The sequence below is a fragment of the Augochlora pura genome, chromosome 4 (genome assembly GCF_028453695.1).
Source record: "Augochlora pura isolate Apur16 chromosome 4, APUR_v2.2.1, whole genome shotgun sequence".
NCBI lineage: Eukaryota > Metazoa > Arthropoda > Insecta > Hymenoptera > Halictidae > Augochlora > Augochlora pura.
In genome coordinates, this window is record NC_135775.1 from 28,117,225 (window position 1) to 28,139,587 (window position 22,363).

Genomic DNA, 22,363 nt, shown 5'->3' on the forward strand with positions numbered 1-22,363 from the left:
GCATTGTATAATATTTAATTTTTTATATAAAAACTTATTTGGAAACGGAAAACTACTAATTGTGAAGAGGCAAACACCTCTCAAGAATTTTTCTCTTAATAGTTGAACCTGTTATTTCCATGCATTAGCTTAATTGCTGGCGAATAGTGTTTTAATATATCCAATACTATTGTTTACAGCTTCATTGGCCAAGATTGCAATTTTAAATTGCTCACTATAGCGGTTCTAGTAGTAAGGTGAATAGTTGAGAGGAATTGCACACCCCATAGTACATTGCTTTCTTTCATAGAGTTATTTCATTTGTAAAATCGTTTTGCCAAGTTTAAAGAAATATTTGTACTAATTTCTATTGCCACGAGGAAGGAACATAAATTCATTTCATACGATTCGTAAATTCATGTTCAAATTCAATTGACCAGAAGCGTACTACGCAAGTCATTTCACATCCCTTACGAAACAAGCGTAACGCCGGCAAGTTACAAGTCTTACTTTTCCATAAAGTATGTTAATAAATAATAATCAGATCACGATATTAATATTTAAAAATGCGCTGTAACAATTCTAACATTTTCCATGCTGTTTATTTTAAATATTTTTGCAACAGAAAAATGAACGCCAATATTCGTCAACTTTTTTCCAGGCGAAATAAATAAAAGACATTAATCAATAATTCTTCGGTCAAATAATCGTTATTGTTCAAGCGAGCAAAAAGGAGTAATTCATTTCGGAAATAGAGAAAACGGTTGGGTACGGACAGACATTTGAGTTACGTAGTCGGTAGTTATGTACGTCATTTCCCACTGTACTGCGCGTAGGCTTCGTTCTTCCGTTATTCGCCATCTTGTCTCTGACGTCTGTGGACGTGTGCCACTTACTCAGAAACTGATTTTCCCGGCTGGAGTGTTAATTTCGTTCGCCAAGATAAGTTTGGAAATCTCGCTAAAATGAGCTACGGTAGGCCACCGCCTCGAATCGACGGGATGGTGTCCCTGAAAGTGGACAATCTCACCTACAGAACGACGCCGGAGGACCTGAGACGTGTGTTCGAACGATGTGGCGAAGTCGGCGACATTTACATACCAAGAGATCGTTTCACCCGGGAAAGCCGTGGATTTGCTTTCGTCAGGTAAAACTCAATTTTTCTCATTAATCAAAAATAATTTAGAACAAATCGACAAACTATACGCACATTCGGCTTATCGAAGATAGCTTCTACTGAAATGTTCGACTACGTCGTATTAATGTGCTACTTTCTTTGCTGGAAGTTATTTCCAAATATATATATATATATATATATATATATATATATATATATATATATATATATATATATATATAATTGTTTAATCCGCTGTATAAGCGTAATAAGATTTTGAAGCTTTCCTATTACAATATAGAAGTACTTTTACATATAAGCAATGGATTGCTATAAGCTTAGATGCCGCTAGGCGTTTCACGTCCATCGGTTATCTATATGGCGTGCGTTGGTGGCGGCGCGCTATTTATTTTTGTGATTTTCCAGATTCTATGATAAACGGGACGCGGAAGATGCGTTGGACGCGATGGATGGAAGATTGTTGGATGGCAGGGAACTCAGGGTTCAAATGGCACGTTATGGACGACCAACCTCTCCACATCGTAGCCGTGGTAGTCGCCGAAGAGGAAGGTAATTATCATTAGCATTGTTTATAAGTCTAAATTCACTAGTCACAACTGATAATAAAAAAGAAGACTTTACAAGGTTATTGATAAATGTTGATATGCTTTTCTTTTTTCAATATGTGAACGCGTTTGACCTTTCTTAGTTGTATCAATAGTTACAACATTTGTTTACTATTTTTTAGATCACGCAGCAGAAGCAGAGATCGTAGACGTTCGCGTTCTAGATCACGTAGTCGATCAAGAAGCCGTGATAGGGACCGAAGGCGTTCTTACAGTCGTAGTCGTAGTCGCTCACGTTCCGATAGCAAGAGCTCACGTGGAAAGTCTCGTTCCAGGAGCAAATCTCCAGATAGACAAAAGGACAGTCGTTCTAAATCAAGGTAAATAAATAATGTTCAAAAATTATTAGAATAAATATATTCAATGAACATTTGTTATATCTTTTTTTTTTTTGTTGAATTTAGGGACTGAAGTAATTGAACCATAAGCGAGTACGACTGTGAACAGATGCACGTGCCGCGAGTGCGGAATAATCATTTCTTGACAATGAAAAGGTATTCTATTACACTCTAATACCTAGAGCAACACTGTCGCACGTTCACATTTCTTCTATCACTTACATATTAATTATGACGACGCACTTATTTGGGTTTCGAACAGAACCCATAACTAATTTTAATGTAATGTATCTAGATAGTGAGCTCAAAGAAGCTCACGAGGATTCTCGTTTGCAAGTTCTTTTTTTCTCTCGTATTACTCTTTACTTCGTTAAGTAATTTGTTGTCACTTGCTTATTTCGCTCAGAGAAAAGTAAATGTATTCCTATTTTTTCTATGTATAATTAAGCTGTCGTGAGCTTGTGTTTCGATCATTGAATTCAAGTTTTCATTCAGTCCTTGCTAAGAGTTTTAGATAATATGCACTAGCATTATACATTTGATGTTCGCAATCGATCGTTGAAGTTAGAACAGGCATAATATAATTGAGTTTCTACATTCTATAGATAAAATAAAAGCAGAAAAAGATTGTTGTTAGTTCGACCAGATAATGTTTCTTGTTTTATAATTGAAACATAGGGATGTGCACAACTTCTAGTACTTTGTCGGTGTAAGTGAGTTATAAGATAACACAAGTCTATTACTTTTTTTCTTCCATTTCTCTTGATTCCTGTTATAACTATTTTAAGCCACGCCGGCGTATATAAATAATTAACTGCAGGAGAGCATCTATTTCGATCAAATATGTCCAATTGCGAAAAATCGTTTTCCATCAATATGAAATTGTTCAAACCAAGCAAGGTGGATTTAGATATCCCTGGAATTACATCGGGGTGTTGATGTGTAATGGTAATTAGCAGGTAATGTAGTACGTATGTGGTCGATTGAAGTCCAGTTTCTGTACAAATTTTAAACTGAACCCTTAAATCAATGATTGCCTGATTTTTCTATCATCGTTTATCACTGAGAAACTTTAACGACCTTACTAGATAACAGAAGGAAAAAAATACTAAAAGCTCTTTGGTACACACACGACTTTTTAGAGATAAGTTATGCGTTTCTGTAATAGTATACAGGTTTATTTATGTAAGTTTGCCATTTATAATAAAGTGTAATAAAATGCGGAAGACAGAAACTGTTCGCATAGTGTTAGACAGTGATTAAAAGCTAAGTATAATTGTAGGCAATATAGGAAACACGATCAGTCACTATGTGTTACTTTTAACTTTGCTGAAACTAGGTTTCCATGTCAGTCCGTGTTACTTGAGTCTTGAAAATAAGTTAAATAAGTAATCGTCAATCGATACTACGATATCTCGTAATATTTATAAATACAAAACAATTCGCTTCCTTAATCAAATAAGTTTCGAGATAGTTCCCTTGGTAGAGAAATACAATATAAAATTCACAATTAACGCTGTGAATTAAAAAAAGAAAAGAAAAAGTAACACGAACTCATCATCGAGTTAAAGTGGTCTTGGGATTGTGTATAGATTATTGGTAATATTTTTCATTCACGTACAACAGATTGTTAATGTCCTTTCGAAAAGAAAAAATATTAAAAAAAGAATCCTCACACACGGATGTAACACGTTTATTCGTTGTAACTAAGTTGTAATTTTATGGTGCCACAGGCGGTGGAAAGGAGTGGCGTGGCGAGTGTAGCCGATGATGGGGTAGCTGAGAGTAAGCAGTAAGCCGAGAGTAGCAGGGCTGTAAGCAGTTTGCAGTAGCGAGCGGTTGGTGGTCTGGTGAAAGCAGGTTCGCGAGTCGAGATCAGGGCGAGAAAAAGAGAGAAAGTGTGTGAGCGAAAGCTGTCTCTCTGGGGGGTCGGCGTGCAGAAAATCGCAGAAGGGTACACGGTTCGAGAGAGCGCTGAGAAAATAAAGCGGAGAGGGTACACGACCAAAGTCACCGCGGTTGCTGGTTTCTCGGCCGTCGTCCGGTTTGCAGGTAGCACGTGAGCATCACCAGACCTCGCGAGCAACGACTCACAATTTCAACTGTGTTACGTTTGCCAGTTACTCCGCGTGTTTCTTGACGATCACTTCCAGCTGTGGTGTTGATTAGAGAGAACGTATCTCGTCCCAGCAGTGTAGGTTCAATTTTGTAAGTTCTGTGGTCTATCCTTGGTATCTCTCAAGGGGATGTTTTTGATAAGAGAAATTAAATCATAGCATTCGGGTTGATCTATTAGCTCACGATTAAAATTGCACTTTGAATTGAGAATGTTCCCCTCCCCCTTGAGAGTACTAATTTGAAGTACAAGTCCTTGTTTTGCAAATTTGCCCCCTTGCGGTATCAATGTTTTGTTTGCAATTTTCCTCCATTGTTTTATTTCGGTATTTTTTGGTATATAATTATCGGGACTGCTTAAATTTTCTCGGGGAAACTGTAGAGTCTGTTAAAATCTAAACTTTGTGATCATCGCTTGAAACACTTGCCGCCACATTCGAGATAATTGGGAGAATTCAAGGGTTGGGGGATGGAATCCTTTTCGCTTTTCCTGTGCTTTTCTTTTCAGGTGCCAACATACGTCACTGGAGTAAGTATGTTTAGTGGTAAAGTGATGGAATATACAGATGATTTAAAATTTCTTTTCGTAGAGGAGAGAGGAGTTGAAGCATTGTAGTAGACTCGTGGAGGGTAAAATCAATAAAGATTAAGACATTAAACAAATGGAATTTTTTATTACTTCTGACTTGTTCATCTTTACAAATGGAAGAATAGAAACCCTTTCAATATATCCGTGAACACTCTCTTTTTCATTTCTTTTTCTCTCCTTTTTTTCTCTTAAATAACATCTATGGAAGTATTAAGTCAGAATAATTGTTCTCATCTATGGTACTGACTGACTGATTGACTGATGAGTTCAATCATAGTGATAAAGTATATTATACATATACATCTTAATTAATATAATCATATATTATTGACTTAGTGTTGATAATATGCTACTACAATTGCTAAAAAATTTCGTACTTAAAAAATCTCTATTGCTATAAGCTATCTTAGAGAGAAGACTGTGACAGAATTACTTTGAGAGATACGTACATGCAGATCTTTTAAATACTTCTTGTTCTAGCGTAGCGGACTATTTGATCTTGTCCTCACCTTCTATGGGTTTTTGTAAAATATAGGGCTTCAAGCAGCGGAAGAGTATGTACAATGTTATTGCTACAATATGACCCGCAAAGTATACACTTTTGTAATAATATATTGACTCTTCCAATCCTAGCAACAAAAATGCTACTCCTAAATATGCCATGCACGTTGTTTTCTCATACCACAAGATTAGTTGCCACATTCTCCTCGTCTAAAATAGTGAAATCAATTAAAATCGTAATTTAGAATGTCAACGTGCTTAGATTATTTTCGGTAGTACCTACCCAACTCTTCTCTTTGCTCTGATTGTAAAATTTTATCCCTATGTCCTCGCTCATCAAGAACACAGGAATTTGACAAATGCAGAAATAGTAACCGATTTGCCAGCCATGCCAAGCAGCCGAGAGCGTAAATGTGGCCAGTGTTCGTAAACTTTTGTATGGAAACCTTTTATATACATAAACACCCATCCAATATTGGATACATGCGTTCCATGACTTCATAGCGGTTCTCGTTGAATGACAACTTTCCAGCTTCATCACATTCATGTTATATACAGTATCAAAATTGTATTGTAAATTTGCGAATTTTTCAGGATCATTCGACCTAGAATTTCATCGACTTTAGCCTTCCTTTCAATTATTTAGATATTATAAGAAAAGGTTGAGATATCTACGTATTCTGAATAACTGTGTAATTTCGAGGTCCCAAGCCTATTACAGGGTTGGATTTTACAGGATATGCTCCAAGCCCAGCCATTTGGCAAGCACATTCGGCCAAGGTCATGCCAATATACATTCTTAATTTGAAACTGAAAAACGTTGGATACATGTAGAAGTATCTATAAAGAAAAGCTCTTTCCGCGAATTCGGCCGTAGTGACATACTGAAATATAAAAACAATTTTGAAGTGTACAATTTAGCTTGGTTAAAATAATAAAATAATACTGGTATTACTCTGGTGGGGTAATATGTATTCATCAGAAGATAGAACACAATAAAGACTGCTGTTCTTATAAGTTTGAAGAATGTGAGAGGCTCAGGTTTTGCATATTTAGAGAATGGCCTGTACAAATGGTCCCAGTATGTTCTATAACGGTAGTAAGGACCTGGAAGAACAATATTATGATCAATATAACATAAAAATTTTGAGTTAAGATAAATCAGGCTCACCAGTCAAAACTCCCATATAGCTGAAACCATAGTGAAACACATCCATAAATCCTACATTTCTCAATGCTGCAGAATTCACTCCTTCAGGATCATCAGATGCCTGAGTTGAAGCTGCATTTATCTCAAAGGCTAGTCCAGATAATTTTAATGTTAATATCATGAGCACAAGGTTTGTGTGAGATGGAGCTTCTGGTATACCAATATATTCTCCTAAACGGAATATGAACAGTAGGTAGAAGAACGAAAAAAAGAAGCTTGCCAGGTGACATATTCTGTAAAAAATTAATTCCAAAATAATATTTTAGTTCCATAAAAGAATGATAAGGATTATGTATTAGGATATTTCAAAGACACTTTCTTTGTCCGAATATTTATAATTGTTTCATGTTCGATTTACATGCACAATCACCAAATGGTATTGTATGTATAATATATTTATACATTATGCATTTTTTAATTCGTTATCACTCACACGGGCACAAATGATAAGAGTAAATTGATCAACGTCTACATTGGAAAACCTTTTGAACTTTGATATTAGAGCAAACAAGTGCTAATGCGCTGACATTGATGATTGATATTGAATTACACTGATCGTGTACACCATGCATTAAGATTGAATTTTTCTTGATAAAGGTGTGAGAACTTTGTCTGTCTAGCGGTCTCTGTTCTTTCATCATATTAATTCGGTTCAATTCGCGCGTTAATAAATCGAGAACAGAACTGACTGCAGTCGAGTAGGTAGAGAGCACTTTGTTAATGTCACTGATCACTGCAGATATACCGCATAAAAATCGGGACATATTTATACGGTACTGCGGCACTTCGCTGATAAAATGAGAAACGATTGTACGAAGGCAACCGAAATGATGCTGTTTTGAAGTAATAAATTCGCATAGTATTAGCAAAATATCGTACTTTGGAGAGAGCTTGGTTATAATAATCGCGTTTATCACGGTACTGATTACAGGATGAATTATATGACCTCCAGAAACTATCAAGACCAGAAAGAATCCGAACATCGTGCATGACCATTGCCTCTCGTATACATTTTCAATTTGTCGATAGATCTTTCCGACAAATACACAGGACAAAAGTAACACCACATAGAACACATCAGACAACAACATCGTGTCGACTTCACTGCGGCAGCTCGACTGCGTCTCGTCTAGTCTTCTCCCACCGTATTACATTTCGCACTGTATACGGCAGTGCTCTCTGAACTGAAGAAACCTTTGTACCTTGTAAGAAACACGAACATAGCTATATTGCCCTGTAGTAAATTAATTACAAATTATATTTCCTTTAAAATAAAACAGAATAGTATTTAATGCAATCGGAGGAGTTTACTTAGATTTAAAAAAAATTCTGTTTCCATTTCTTGACACATAAAATGCTTATTTTGCAGTCTAATAATTACAGCTATGCATGTACGTTCAATTATCAATCGCAATTAATTTGTTATTTCTTCTTCGTGGCAAATACTCGGTCAAATTAAAAATCATGTGGTTTTATTTCCACGTCATTCTTACGTGAAAATAAAGTGTAGCGTATTCGTTAAAAATGGTGGATTCAGTGGAAAAATGGAAGTGGAGAAGTGCAAATTGAAATTCAGTTACTATAATAATTGTATTTATACAAACAAGGACATCTTGATCAAACGCATGCTGAAAATGCGCGGATTTAATTAAATTGTATCAATATGAATCATCAATATGAAAGTAGAGATTGAACTGCTTATAAAGTTAATGTAATAGTAGCAGTGTTGCAAAATATTTGTATAATTGACATAGTCTCGAAAGTCCTAGGACTTTTTGCCGAGGGCTTTCTGCGTCAGTTCCGTTTTCTTTTGTTGGGCGAGTTCCTTCTGCTTCTTTTCGAGTTCCCGTCTTTTAGCCGCCTCCTCTCGTTGCTGTTTAACTATGGCTAATCTTGCTAGATCGGCGCGAGCTTCGTCAGTTTTGCCGGCCGCGTGTAATTTCTGGTAATTCGCATAAGCCTTTTGTTTTTCTAACTGCTCCCTTAAAAGAAAATAATTTATTTATCAGTATTTACAGTCCACCTATTTGAATTGCCAAATAGTTAGGTAAATTGTTACCTTTCTCTTCTAGATAACTCTGGTTTTGCAGAGTCTAAAGATTGATTTAATGTAGATAATTTCTTTGTTTTCTTTTGTACCCTATTTGGATTTTCAACTTGAATTAAATTTTCTACACCCTTCGCCTTTCCCTGTAAATAATTACAATTTAGATATCATAGTTTTGTAATTACCAAGCATCTATATTGAAATGTACTACCTCTCCTTTAGAATCTGAGTCTGAATCGCTTTCACTATCACTGTCCGAACCACTGGCTGGAGAAGCTTTTGGCTCCTCTTCCTCTTCTTCACTCTCTTCTCCTTTATTCTTCTGCAAAAGAGAATTCCAATATAATTTCTACATACTAGGCTCACAATAAAAATGGCTTGTTCACTAATTCCCTAGGCAATGTATATGCAATATTTTTACACAACGTAACTTCATCCCGTTGCTTAACAACTCTTAGGAATTTCTGAAAATTTTGAGCTCAGTCTTGCAAATAGAGCCTGTATTGTTTGCAGAGTATCGTGCTCCGGACAAAATATCAGCAAGTAGTGCATGGAATCAGACTCGACCATGAAAGGGCAATTCGACCTTACGTACTTAACAATAATATCTAAGCCGTTGTGCTGTCGGTTAACCTAAGAATACTGACTCTCCATTGGAGCTTTTTTTCCTCCTGGCGTCGTTGCTCCTCCAACTCTTCGGGGCTGGTAAAGTGACGATTCCGACCCTTATGACTGATAAATTTACCTGGAAATAGATCTCATTTGATCGATGGTCTGTTGCTCGAGGTCAAATCGAACGAAATTGCGTTTTGATCGGAGCAAATGTGGTGGGGACAAGAAGACATTTTTCTTGGACGAAAAACGTAATAATTTATGCGCTTACCGCGCGGCATTTTTTGTAGAGGAGATTTGCAGCAGCTTAAGTAAAATTCTACGGAAATTTCTTGGAAGAAAACCTGCTTCTCAATATGAAACGACAATGTCGTTTGATGTCAGATCAACACTGCGCTGCTGCTGATTTCAACGTCAACCACGAGCTCTAGCGGCATAAAAGCATTGCACGGAACATTCGTGAGTATGGTTAGAAGCTTGCATCATCCTGTTGTAATGTTCCAAGGGCAGCTAAGATAAAATACACGTGATTTATCTATTTTATAATCGACAACTATGCCGATATGGTAAACTTTATCTTCTCGTTTCAAATTCAGCTGCCGACGAGAAAGTGCGTCAAATTGATGCTTAGCTTCGTTTATTTCTCACTAAATTCTGTATTAATAAATTTTAAAAATTGAATTCCTCTTTAGTATTATTATAAGCGTAAAATGCTTTCATAAGTAACTTACATTGTTATCATAAATATGTACATATTTACTACATGTATGTTGCAAGCTATATTACATACAGTCTGCGTGTATGTTTTGTACGATGTTTTCTCATCTTGTACTGCGCAGTTCATGCCTCAATAACTACGTGATTTTTCTTGACGTTAACTACCGAATCAAATTATATATTTAAACAAAATTTCTTTGAAAATGGATAGTAAAAGAATATTACATTTTTCAAGCTTTACTGACATCAGAATTCTCCTTAACCTTTTCTTTTCATTTAATTAATTTACATGCCACAGTACATTTTTGAATGATCAACCATATTGCACACCTTCTTTTTGTAGAATTTAGACTAATTTTTGTGTTCTCATGTTTGCAAGAGTTCGTCGTAAATTGCTGACCAGCCTGTAATCATTTATGACATCTGGAAAATTGAATGTCGTATGCAAGTCACGAGTCCATGAAATTTCAAACGGAAACGCGGAATTCAAACGCCGTCATGCAGCTGTTTACATTGTCAGGTAAAATTTTTTATTCTCAACTTAACGGCTTGTATTATTCCATAAATTGATTGCGCAACACGATGATATTTTTGTTTCAAATTTCCTTGATCCAGGAAGTTCATCAGGCATATTCACAATTCTAATACCACCTCGATCTGCATATTTACGTATGCACATCAGACTTGCACTCGTTTCATGATTAGATACAACGTATTAATAACTTGGGCCAATTTTAGATCGAATATCACAAAGACGATTGTATTAGCAAAAAAATTAAAAACACGAAAGCCGATTTCGTGTTTGGGAAATATAAGAACCGAACTGGTTCTTGATCGAGCGAACGATCCAGTTCCACGACCTCGGATCCAGCAAATAAGGGCAGAGCCCCAGAGAAGTACAATAAATTATTTGATGAACCGAGTTGGGCGTTCACTCTCATCCTTTTTCTCGTGCATTGTGTTACGCTCGATCGCATGAGCGAAAGACGGATTACTTGTTCCAGACCGGTCTCCGTTGAGCTACGTTCCTAGGCTCCAATTTATATTATTTAAGAACAATTGACTTGGTCGGTTTGTCGCTTCTTCGAGGGGGGGGGGGGGGGCAATCTCGGAATGCCAGCAGCCCATAAAATCATTATATAGGGTGATTTGTCCGGTTTTGCATCTTGCTTTTCATTGTTGTAGTTATTGCGTACCTACATTCGCGTCGTACCATAATATCCATAGCTTAAATATAGATTAAAAAATATAACAAAATATGGTAGTCTCTATATTTGTTAAACACGCATAGATCGTTGAGGACGATTTCGTCACAAATAACGATGGAATTTTACGGTAACATGCTGAATATATTACCTGTGAAAAATATTAAAAAATCGCTACGGAGAATTACAAGTTATTGTTTCTATCATAACCTTCTTGCACTTGATTATATACATATTGTTTCATTGCGACGATATTAATCTTTAATCGATTAATTAATATGGCATAAAATTCTCAGACGCCCTATAGATATTCCAAACGAATTTTCGGCGTGTATCTCAGTTTTGATTGGAAGTTCGTTCGTTGATGGCGCCACACCATATTCTGATGCGGGCTCTGCAGTAGTGCAAATAAAACTAAATAAAGAACAATTCCTTGCAAATATTCTCCTCGTTGATGATTCGTATATAAATATTAATAGAAAATACAAATAATGTAGGGTATAGATCAAACTCCACCTTAGTTTCGAGTGTCGTAGAATAATTTCTACATGGGCTGACTTTTCCCAGGATCGAACGATTCGAATGAACCGCCATGCGGCATCGAGCACTGGCGCCGCATGGCGGCAATTTTCGTAAGTTTGGTAGTTCGTGATCCGTGAGCCACCGTCGGCCAGTCTGTTTCGGGAGTTCGGGGTAGTCGGATGCGACAGGGTGGTGTTCGTAAGTGTCAACCGGCGGACGATTGTTTTGTTGTGCCCTAATGTCATTCATTTAAACGCCATCGAACAGGACATCAGACACGATCTATTCGCGAGTGTTCCCGCGCCAGCATCGACGATCGTTCGGGGCGGGAAACGGTAATTTCGACCGGTTCCACCGAGTCGAGCGGCAAGTGTGTCAAAGTCGATGTAACGTGTTTTCTGTGCGTCCATAGGCAGCGTAGCCGTGCAGTGGTCCGCTCAGTTTCGGATACGTTTCCCATCGAATAAAAATGGTGAGTTCGAATTACGTCTCTGCGCAACGACATTTCGTTCAAACTGTTTGGCTCGAGTGCGAGAATGGTTGTCTGTCATACGTTGAACTGCGAGCAAAATAGGGTGTACGTACGTAGTGCACAATATTGGGAACAGAGTTGGGCTCAATCGTTATCTATAGCGATACAGAGTTGAATGTCGAAGGCTCAATATCGGTTTCGAAACGATATCAACTGAACGACTTTTCTGTCAGGTTAACCGGGTTATTTCCTGATTAGTATCACAAACGTAGGTTACAGATAGGAGAAAATTCGATTGCCGCGGTTCAGAAATATCAGCGGTATCGCATCGTGGGCACAATCAGCGTCACGGATTAAAATTCTCGTGGCACTGATTGCAAATCGATTTGAAAGAACGCGGTTGATTTTGCGGGAAGTAGAAGCCATCTTAATACATGCACTGGAACCTGTATTGATAGCACGGTAGACAACAGTAAAAGCCGTTGTGCAAACGAATCGTAGAATAGTTCAGAGAATAATAAAAAGTTCAAATCATTAAGGAAGCTGTAAATTATTGCAAGAAACTGCAGTAACCGGTCGACAAACAAGCGCGATTAAGCTTTACAGATCAACGAACCTGCTCGTGTAAATACGGAACAAATTGTAACCTTTTTGTTGGTTTTATCGTTATAACTTTTACAGCTATAAGTTACAATTGATTATATAAATTGGTATGTTTCTATATCTGTAGCAACTTAATTATACATATAGCAGCATGTCATAATAGTTTGTGCCGACAGACACCGTGGCACAATTAACATAGCACTGTATCTAGTATCTGAAATACCAATTCGAGGGGAAGTTATTAGGTTACATTTCTGAAGACGTTTGATTCCGTACGGAATTACTTCATTGTTAATCCGCGGTCGGTTAATCGGCATAGTCGGCCTCGTTAAGTGAAAATCGTAGAAACTGAATGAGAGCGACGAGTTAACTTGGCCGGTTAACGAGTTAATCTCTCGATTGTCAAGTCCAGACTCATTGTGCACGGTAACTATTGTGCGCGGAAAATTGTGTTCGATTTTATTCGAGAATAGTCGAGTCTTGACACACTTGGCACCCGCTTGCAGTCTGTACTCTCCGTTCGACTGTTGCCCGATGGAAAACCTGAACTATGCCCGAATCAATCGCGGCGTAGATATGATAATAAAAATAGCGCGCTCGCGAACGCCGGCAGGCGCGACCGTTCGGTATTTTTGTCGAGGAATTAGCACGCAACGTGTAATTGTTTAAACTCGCCGGCCAGCGGGGCCGGGTATCGCGTGTGAATGAATCGGTGACTGCACGCCGATGTGACAGCTCGGTAGTGTAACCAAGGTTATTACGTTCCCCTCGCCGCGACGTGCCTTATGAATGGATACCTGTTCCCTGTGCCCTTTAATCGACGTAGATGTAGAAATACCGTCGGATGCTGCGCCCCGATGGAAAATTATACGTGTGCCTCTGCCGTGCTCGCGGAACCTTGCCATTTGCGTTCGCGGATTCGCAATCGCCACGGCAGATTCCAAATATTCGATCGGCAATTTTTAGTTCCGCAAAAATCGATTTATTCATCTTTCAATCGGCCGGTTTAAGTCTCTGGATCGATATGAATTAGTCGTATATTTTCTACTTGTTAACTATTACAATTATTTTAAAAAATAGCATAGCAATTTTTAATGGTCCCCCGGAGTCGCCATTCGAGGGCAGAGGGTTAACAACCGATTTCTTTCTTAAAAATCGACTAGTCTCAATTTTCACCGTTTCAATGGTACTCGTTATCGCTCTGCAATGCGGGAAATATAATAAAACAGCAAAGGATCATCGACGTTTATTTATGAAGTTATGCGGTACAGAGAAATTCTAATTATATAATTGAATTGAAAATGGACTCCACTTTGCAGAGCCAATTCATTTAACTCGTATCACACCTGCGTCGATGGTACTCGTTATCTATCTGTAATATCTGTTATACACACAACACGGCACTAGTCGATCATCAGTGTTTAAACACTACAAATTAGCGCAGAGAATTATCGAGTCGAAAATGTATATTAAAACGGATCGTGCGAGGTCGGAGAAGATTTTCGAGATGATTTTCACGGGAGCTTCTTACATGTACTTACCAGATGCACTCCGGCCGCGTTTAGCATTCGTCCGGAGTCATTGCCACGCTTTATAAATATTCAATCGTTCTATAAACGCGATGGGTTCGCGTCGTTTCACGTGCAGCGTTTCTCGCGTCGGGTTTGTTGCGTATTCGGTGTCCATACTCTTCCGAGGAGTTCGATGTATGTATGTATCGTGGACTCTCGGTTGGTCGCACGTTCGATTCTCGCGGACACGTAAAAATAGGCCGGATTTGTGGAACTTCTCGAGACGGCGCGTGATATATAAAGCAAACGAGAATACCGCGTTCCCTTTTTCAATAATTGTTACGCAAAATTTTCAGATCGTAGATATACATACAGTCTTAGCAATGATACAACGATATACAATTCTTTGTCAGTCTAAGTACAGACATTTATCCGAATATATGAATAAATTGTATTAAACATTGTAAGCGGAAATCGATGAATAATTACCCGCTACGTCCGTCGTTAGAACGACAGTCAGCGAGCGCCACTTAAAATAATTCTCAATAATTCATCGATCGTTAGTTCGACTTTTATGTCGAATGCATTCATGACCTTCCGTTGGTTCTGCGCTCGCATATCGTATCGGCCGCGTTGCATCTGCATACGCGGAGTCCCCGCACCGCGCATTAATTGCACGAACGTCGTATAGCCCGCCCCTTAATTGTCCCCATAAATGTAACGAGCTGCTTGTCCTCGTGTAATATCGATGAACGGTTGACATAATGGGCCTTTCAACATTTTATCCGAGCGACGTCGCTACCCCTCCCGCCCCCCGGTCTAGGATTTTATCGTCGCACGAGCAAGCCAGTTTCGAGTTATTGTTTGCGAGGAATCCGGTAATGACGGAGCATTAAGGCTTATCGATGAGTTATCATCGCTCACCTATATTGCCGCAAAGATTGATGGCGGCCGGGGAGAATCGGCGGGAACCCGAGAATTCTCGCGTTTAATGGCTGCGCCGGGGAATATGGACGGCCTTGGCTGAGGAAAAACTCGAAGAATTGAATCCCATTCGACCTACAAAGCGCTGTACAATCGATTCACCACGGTATTCCATCGAATCGAAATTCCACGGGCACAATAAGAACCGAACTACCGGTTTAGGGGCCATCGAACTTTATTTATTTCGTTTACAGTTTCATTGTTCGATCGCTGTACTCGAACGTCAAGCTCGTCGAGATTCATAATCTAATAATGACAAACCTATATTTGAATACGTTATTGCGTTACTGCGCACTCGTTTATTACAATTATTACAAAGAGAAGAGATGAAAATTTAAAGGAAAAATAGTGTTCCAATTAAATGCGTTCTTACTTCGCTTCGAATTTGCTAAGTCTGTGCTTCGAACGATCGTTAAAGCATCGATTGGAGTGTCTCGACAGAAAAGTACCACCGAGAGAACGGAACAATTAAATACAGTTTCGCTTCACCTGCAATTCACCGAGTCCGTACCTCGAATGATAATATCGGATGACCGAATGCAACGGTTCGGTATTTCCGCGGAGCAACAAGACGAACGTAAATTTCCAGATATCTACGATCGCCCGATCACGGATTCCGATCGGTGTGGATGTAATCCGCGGCACACGTGCTCCAGGAAAAGAGGCTGTTAGAGGTCCCGGTTGTCCGAAGAATTAAGCTACCGATACGATGGAATACACAGCTTCCCGTGGACGAAAGTTTCGAAATTGCTGGAGGGAAGGCGCGTCAACTATTTCGCGAACTGCGTTGTTCCGCGCCGGGTATTAATATCGCGAAGTTATTTACGCGGATCCCGGGCGTGCTCGGGATCCCGTAAATTTTTCGGAAAAGCGAGGACGAGGAGAAGCGCCAAAAAATGTGTCGCGTCCGGGCGAAGGGGATTTTCGAGGCTTTTGATCGCGCGCGTGTAGCGCCGTGGCCCGAAATTTCGACCTCGTGGAAACGCGAGTAACATCGTCGGAAAAATAAATATCGGCCTGTGCCGGTCTACAGGGAAGACTCTCTCCGTTCAGAAGTAATGGATTTCCGATAATTACGCGGGCAACTAAAACCATCAAAGAACGATGCACGCGGCCCCGTGACCAAGGGGTTAAAAGCCAAGGCCTGGATACCTATTTTTTTCACCCTTTATTCATGATCGTCGAGCAACGTCATCCATTACCATTACTTCGTCGCGAAACGCGTCTGCCGGTTTTCACGCTTCTCGCGTCCGCTGCGACAGAAGACTCCAACTGTGCAAATAGTAATTTTAATTAGGTTGACGTTCGATCGTCTTTCGACGATCTATAAAAGATCGAACACTTTTATCGACCTTTTTTACATGCACGGTTCCGCGCGGTATCGAGATCTTCGAAATAGATACAGGGTTTCCATTCAATACGAGAGAGAAAGCTCATTTATTTTCTCATCCAGAAGCGTCCCACTGTTTCACGATGTTCCCGTCTATCTCACGAATCATCTGTACAAACAGCTGTAGCGATTCCTGACAAACGAGGAACACTTGTAACCTCGGTCGAGTAAACAATCTTGGGGTTACCCTCGCCCTCGTAGTCCCCACGCACGAAAAACTATTCATTGGACGTTGCCTCGTTTTTGTTTTATCGCGTCCCTAGGACCTAGGTAAACACAGTACGTATTCTCGAATGATTCGTCCGACTATTCGACGGAATGTAAACGATTCTTCTAGTCGTGCAATAAAACGAAGCTTATTTTTATTTTGAAGTCAAGCGTTTACTTCGGCCCCCCTTAACATACAGTGTATATTGTTTTATAGAAATGATAAGACTGGATTTATTTAAACTTCCAACGATGTTTATTGTAACATACGCTTGAACATAGTGGTTCGTGGGAAATTACTGACAGAAACGTTTTTATAACGTCGGGAATTGTAAGAGAAACGAAACTCGAGTTTTAACTGGTCACGTTTTCCAGCGATAAAATATTGTCGCAGGAGCCGCGACTTTTTCGTTTCGAAAATCCGAGCCGACCGTTCGATATCGAAAAACGCGACGCTATCGTCCGTTAATTGCCGACTAGAATTTTTACGGCCTCCTTAGCCACGAACGTACAATGATCCTCTTGTTCCGCGAAACGCGAGCCGGCTCATGATACCACGGTGAATTCGGCGAAGAGATTACAATTTTTACGATAGATCAGCAGTTCCCGAGTCACGTCCAACCCGGGGCCGCAACAACGAGACTCTGTTACACCGGTGTAATTAAACGGTTTTCGACGGTGCACGACCCGATCGGCTCGTATCTCGGTAGGGCACGTGTCGGTGTACCGTTTCGTCCCCTCGAGTTTCAGGAATCCTATCTACGGCGAAATAAATAACGAAAACGCAGTCTCTATCGCGTCTAATCTGATCACGATATCGCTGTCCGGCGCTACGTGAAAGACTGCATGCCCCTAAGCCACCGCGATAATTGCCTGCAACGATTTATGGGACGATCTCCGGGCGCGTTCCCGTCCCGGCCAGGATCCGCCGAGTTTTCGGAGCCGAGAAACCAATTTTCTCTACGCCGAAATGGAAATAAGGCGACGTAGATCGGCCATACGTCTCGCAGACAATTTTTCCCGGCTACTTGAAATACCAGATTGTTCCGTGGACGATTAAATTTGTTGATCATTTTATCTCATATACAGGGTTATTTGTGGGACTCTTACTTTTTAGTCATCTATAAAATCACATCGGTTCGAATGCACGCTTGACTATAGAATCGTAATAATTTGGAACTAAAAAGTGCGAAACCGGTTATGTTTCACCGACGACGGTAGGTCGAGTGTCGAGAAATCGACGCGTCTGCTCGATTGTTTAGCGGAAGAACTCTCTTACGATAATTTCGTGGACGCGCGCGTCTGGGAAGCCGAATATCGTAAATAAAAAAATTTAGAGGATTTTTGTGCTTCGATTGTTCATAACAGTTTGCCTCGTTTGATCGGCGCTCGGATTCGGAACATGGTACACGGTAGAAATCACTTTCCTGTGCGAGTCGGCTTGCTCTCCGATCGAGGGCCGATTCTAATCGCCACGTGTACCTAGTAACGGCATTCTCGGCGCCGTTCCCTCGCGAAAGCAGCTTGTTTCGATGCTAGACGAGCCCGGTGTTATTTCGAACACGAGGCTCACCGCCGCCGGGGATAGACGTTAGACCGCCTAGACGATTGTTTTCTCAGCCCGCGATCATCTCGTACTCGTTACGATCGTTTGCTTTCGATAAACAGCACTGACAGAGATCGATGCGGAATCGCGAACACCTTTCCTTTTCTTTTTCCCTCCACATTTCTCAGTGGCGCAACGTTCGCCTGCGAATGCACTCGACATTCGTACGAACTTCGATCCTCTGTCTTTTAATTTTATTTTTTTTTAGAAAGGAAAAGCGAGGATTCAAAGGCATCGTTGATTGTAATAAATTCACTGCACTGTTGTTACCATGAAAAGTAAATTTTTCTAGGCGTAGTCCGGAAAGGTAAAAGCAGAACAGATAATTACAATCGATCCTAACTTTGTAGCCTCGTCGGACCTTTTCCGAGGCCGGAAGAGTCTTCACAAAAATTATCAATTAATCCTTCTCGCGCACAAAGGATAAAGAGCGGCGTCCGGATTGAAATTAAGGAGGAGTTCCGCTGCCGACGTAGCCTCTTTTGAACCAGTTCCACCCTCCGGCTAATTACATTTTTCTTTTTTTCCTCGTCCGGACACGTTATTCTCCGTCGAGGGCAATCGAGCATAATCGAGCGACCAATTAAAAGCCCGGGGGATCCTTTTCGCGAGCGAATATCAAGCGGGCACGAGCCTCCTCCGTCTCGTTAAACAAATAGGACGGTCAAAGGGAGCCGAGGTATAGCTGGGAATAGCTGGGAATTGCAAGGAAACGACGCGGATGGGCCTAATAACTCAATAAAAAGAGAGTCGATCGTCGACGGAGGCTGTAGACAGCGCGGAACGGTGCAAAGCGGGTCAGTTTTCACTTTCGAAAATCCTATTCTAGCACGTTCACCCGCGCGGTTCCTTTTTTCGGTCGACGCCGCGATGCGCGAACGGGCTTGATTATAATTAGCCCCGGGACCTCCGTGCGCTTCTGACTGCGTCGCGGAGCATCGAATCTCGAATCCCTGCTCGCTGAAATTAACATCGGAAAGAGTCTTAATCATCCTGAAACACCGTCGAACATTGGAAAGACTTGCGGACGAATTCTCAAAATACACTATTTAAAAAAAAATTACAGCCTAGAAAATCTTCGATCGAAATTGGCTAACTTTGACCGACGATAATTCCGCGAGAAATCATCGCAGGACGATAACTTTTTTTTTAAATTAAAGCTTGAAACCTCCACTTTAAAACAGTATTTTTAGAATTTAAGTTCGATCCGTTCTCACCGTTCGAACCCATTAAATGCGGGAACATGATCGACGTATTGAAAATGACCGAGTCTCCTTTATTCCACAGTGAAGATTAACGCATAAACTGAAATATTTTGATATCGTGACACGTTGCCTTTCACGATAAAGGAAACGTCGAAGCTAAGCGGTTACGTTCTTCGGTCCTTTATCAATTAACTTCACGCAGTTACGATCGCCAGTTCATGCTCGAGGAATCAGCGAGCATCAAGGCGTCGACGATCTCGAAAACGCAACAGAATCATCAATGAATATTCACCGGTCCGCTGATTACCTAGCCAGAGAGGTTTAATTAAAATTTCTATTCTCGGCTGGCCACGGTAAACCCCGGTTACACAAAGTCAGTTACAACGCGCGCGTGCGCGCGCGCGCGCTCGGTAATTACTTCCATAAATTACATAAAAGAAAAACGAGGCGGGTGTACGGCCGCATAGAGCCGGGGTGCAGCCAGTGCCCCGTAATTCCTTTCGGGTTGCATCAACGCGGCCGAATCGCTGAAAATCCGCAGCGAGATACGAAATAAAACCGTGGACAATGGGGAGGGGTGGGCGACTCGAAGTTGAGTACCGGGCGGGAACAATGTCTCCGCTCTGCTGGCATAAGCGTGTTGCCAAAAATCGTAGGTCGGCAGTTTCGCGACCGGTCGCAGACACTGCGACCTTTATTTTGCTCCTCTTCGGAGAAACAACGAGACGGTGGGGCAATTGAGAGGATGTAACGAAGAGAGAAGGAGAGCGAGGGTTGAAACTGGGTTTTACCCTGCGCATTTTATGAATCTATAGGAAAATAGGAAAAACGTGTAGATAAAATATGGACCAATAAATAAATAAGAAGAGATTAGAATCGTTCAAATTTGTTGGCCCTAATGGGTACCATGGAATTCCTGTAGAAGAATGCAATTTACGTAAATCTAACGTTCTATTCGGAGATAACAGATCGTGCCTGCAATCGTTTGCGCACCGGTGACGTAAGAATTTGTCGAAAGGATTGTTAGAGGAATTGAGAGGCGAAAAGCCCGCGGAGGAGAAATAACGGATGTCGGGCGAAGAGAAAGAGAAACCGAGAGGATGTCGGTGAAAGAGTAGAGCGCGGTATGGAAGTGTAGGAGAGAGAGAGAGAGAGAGAGAGAGAGAGAGAGAGAAATAAAAAGCAAGAGGAAGATTATCCGGTCGTTCTGCATCCCGAAGCTGGCCGGTGTTGCGCTTCACGATCACCGGGTAAAGAGTTCGCCGCCGGATTGCTTTTCCTCTGTAAACAGTGCCGGGCCCACTCGGCCATCGATCCCACACGGATATTTGACGACGTTTCGGGAACCGTTCCTTGGTCAGCGTGTTTGCCGAACTGTTTCGGTGCTGACTAGGTCTGCCAAGGGAATTGGGAATCCGGGTTACCGAGGAATTAGACGACGGATACCGCTGAGTCTTGTTTGGAACACGGCAACCCGCAAACCATCGCTCTGCTTGCCGATAAAAATCAATCATCACTCTGGCCCAAGCATCGTTTTAAACAAAGTCGTTGTTTAGGCGATTTTTACGGAATCGATTAAGTACGGTTCCATCGACCAATTTCTTCTTGCGAAGTAGTCGCATCTGTAGTTACACTGTTCTTTGAAGGTTTTGATCAATAGAGAAAATTTCTGTTCTTCGAAGAAATTTCTGAAAAATATTATAGTTGTTCGGTCTTCTTCCAAGATTGGACAATCGATCAAAGAGCGATCTACGGCGTGTCCCACGGTTAGTGGATTCACAGACTGATCCAGATATCGTGATTCTAGGAAACGTTGTTAACCGGCAGAACACAAATAATTTCGTTCGCGTTTATCAGATCCGTAGCGGAGTGAATCCACACAGTGGTTGTGTCGGCGTGCATCTGTTTGGAAAGTCTATCTCGGTGATATGTTAATCAAACCACGAGGAGCCGCGATAATTTGTTTAAACGTCCTCCGTGGCCACAACGGCGGATGGTCCTCTATCTCTATCTCTATCTCTATCTCTATCTCTATCTCTGTGTGTTCACTCTCACTGTCTTCCTCTCTCTGGAAAATCAGAAATTTAAATAAGATTGCGTTATCTGTCGGCTCGAATCTTCACCAGACACGCACGCGAGGCTACGCCGTGTTCGTGATGATGTTATCGCGATCAAGATGGCAGGATAATCAGCTTCTAATTGGTCACGAAATTAATATTACGATCGTCTATGGCTTTTGCCGGCGCGCGCTCGGCTCTCCGATCGGAAACTCAATTCGCGCGCGGCGTTTCGTAACACGGCAAACAAAAGCATTCCGGTCGTGTTCGGTTTGTTCGCGCGCTCTCTGTTCCGCGTTTAGCAATTACGCGCGGATGCACAATTTCACATTTTTCTGTCTTTGGCAACACTTTTTCCCTTATCTTTATGTCCCATCGATGCGCCGCTTGTTCGTCGAGCGTGTGCAATTAGGAGAAATACGGGGAAGGGAAACACTTCGTGGAAGGATTAACGTTGTTTCTCGTTTATCTTTCTGCTAACGAGCCTCTAATTTGCGGAGATAATTTCGGGTTAAGCGTAATTTTCATCGAAGTAATTTTCTGTAAGTAAGGCCGCGGAAAATTGGATCCGAAAGCGTGCTGCGAGGCGCGCGTTCTCCAAACTGCGGCGATTTTGCGATATAAAGTTCTCTCGCTCGGCCAGAAAATGTTGCGCTAGAAATCGTTCGTTTGGAAAAACAGAAGGACCAATCTGGTTTGCTTCCGCGACGATTAGCTCGTTGACCTTAACAACAAAAACGTGTGGGGGGG

At 41.0% G+C, this 22,363-nt stretch overlaps 4 protein-coding genes across 10 annotated transcripts in view; 2 read left to right on the forward strand and 2 right to left on the reverse strand.

The window, feature by feature from the left end:
- The first annotated feature begins 813 nt into the window (after positions 1-813).
- Positions 814-4,838, forward strand: Sc35 (SR family splicing factor SC35). Of its 2 annotated transcripts, XR_013493955.1 has the most exons (5): positions 814-1,126; positions 1,523-1,666; positions 1,845-2,042; positions 2,127-2,216; positions 3,794-4,838. XR_013493955.1 is itself a non-coding variant. In XM_078179409.1 (4 exons), the coding sequence occupies exons 1-4, from the start codon at positions 945-947 to the stop codon at positions 2,131-2,133; spliced, it is 531 nt and encodes a 176-aa protein (XP_078035535.1). In that variant the 5' UTR covers positions 814-944; the 3' UTR covers positions 2,134-3,737. The 2 variants fall into 2 exon arrangements, 1 of the variants encoding a protein (XP_078035535.1); XM_078179409.1 differs by lacking the exon at positions 3,794-4,838 and having other exon boundaries at positions 2,127-3,737.
- On the reverse strand, positions 4,830-7,613 carry Frj (membrane bound O-acyltransferase domain containing farjavit). 3 transcript variants are annotated; one of them, XM_078179403.1, is made up of 7 exons: positions 7,355-7,613; positions 6,437-6,708; positions 6,221-6,372; positions 5,941-6,149; positions 5,549-5,870; positions 5,214-5,475; positions 4,830-4,963 (listed from the first exon to the last, which is right to left on the reverse strand). In XM_078179403.1, the coding sequence occupies exons 1-6, from the start codon at positions 7,564-7,566 to the stop codon at positions 5,254-5,256; spliced, it is 1,389 nt and encodes a 462-aa protein (XP_078035529.1). In that variant the 5' UTR covers positions 7,567-7,613; the 3' UTR covers positions 4,830-4,963; positions 5,214-5,253. The 3 variants fall into 3 exon arrangements, with proteins under 3 accessions (XP_078035529.1, XP_078035528.1, XP_078035527.1); XM_078179402.1 differs by having other exon boundaries at positions 4,830-5,125; XM_078179401.1 differs by having other exon boundaries at positions 4,830-5,475.
- Positions 7,614-8,046: 433 nt separating this feature from the next.
- Positions 8,047-9,542, reverse strand: LOC144469309 (28 kDa heat- and acid-stable phosphoprotein). Its single transcript, XM_078179408.1, has 5 exons — positions 9,406-9,542; positions 9,170-9,267; positions 8,734-8,844; positions 8,535-8,665; positions 8,047-8,457 (listed from the first exon to the last, which is right to left on the reverse strand). The coding sequence occupies exons 1-5, from the start codon at positions 9,413-9,415 to the stop codon at positions 8,241-8,243; spliced, it is 567 nt and encodes a 188-aa protein (XP_078035534.1). The 5' UTR covers positions 9,416-9,542; the 3' UTR covers positions 8,047-8,240.
- The window catches only part of Arl4 (ADP ribosylation factor-like 4), a 54,391-nt gene continuing 41,491 nt past the window's right edge, over positions 9,464-22,363 (forward strand). For 2 of the 4 annotated variants that reach the window (XM_078179404.1, XM_078179407.1), the window contains exon 1: positions 11,745-12,050. The gene's annotated coding sequence lies outside the window, so the exon portion shown is untranslated. Of the gene's footprint in view, positions 9,594-10,057; positions 10,372-11,744; positions 12,051-22,363 lie in introns of those variants that run through there. The other 2 variants (XM_078179406.1, XM_078179405.1) reach the window with 2 other exon arrangements.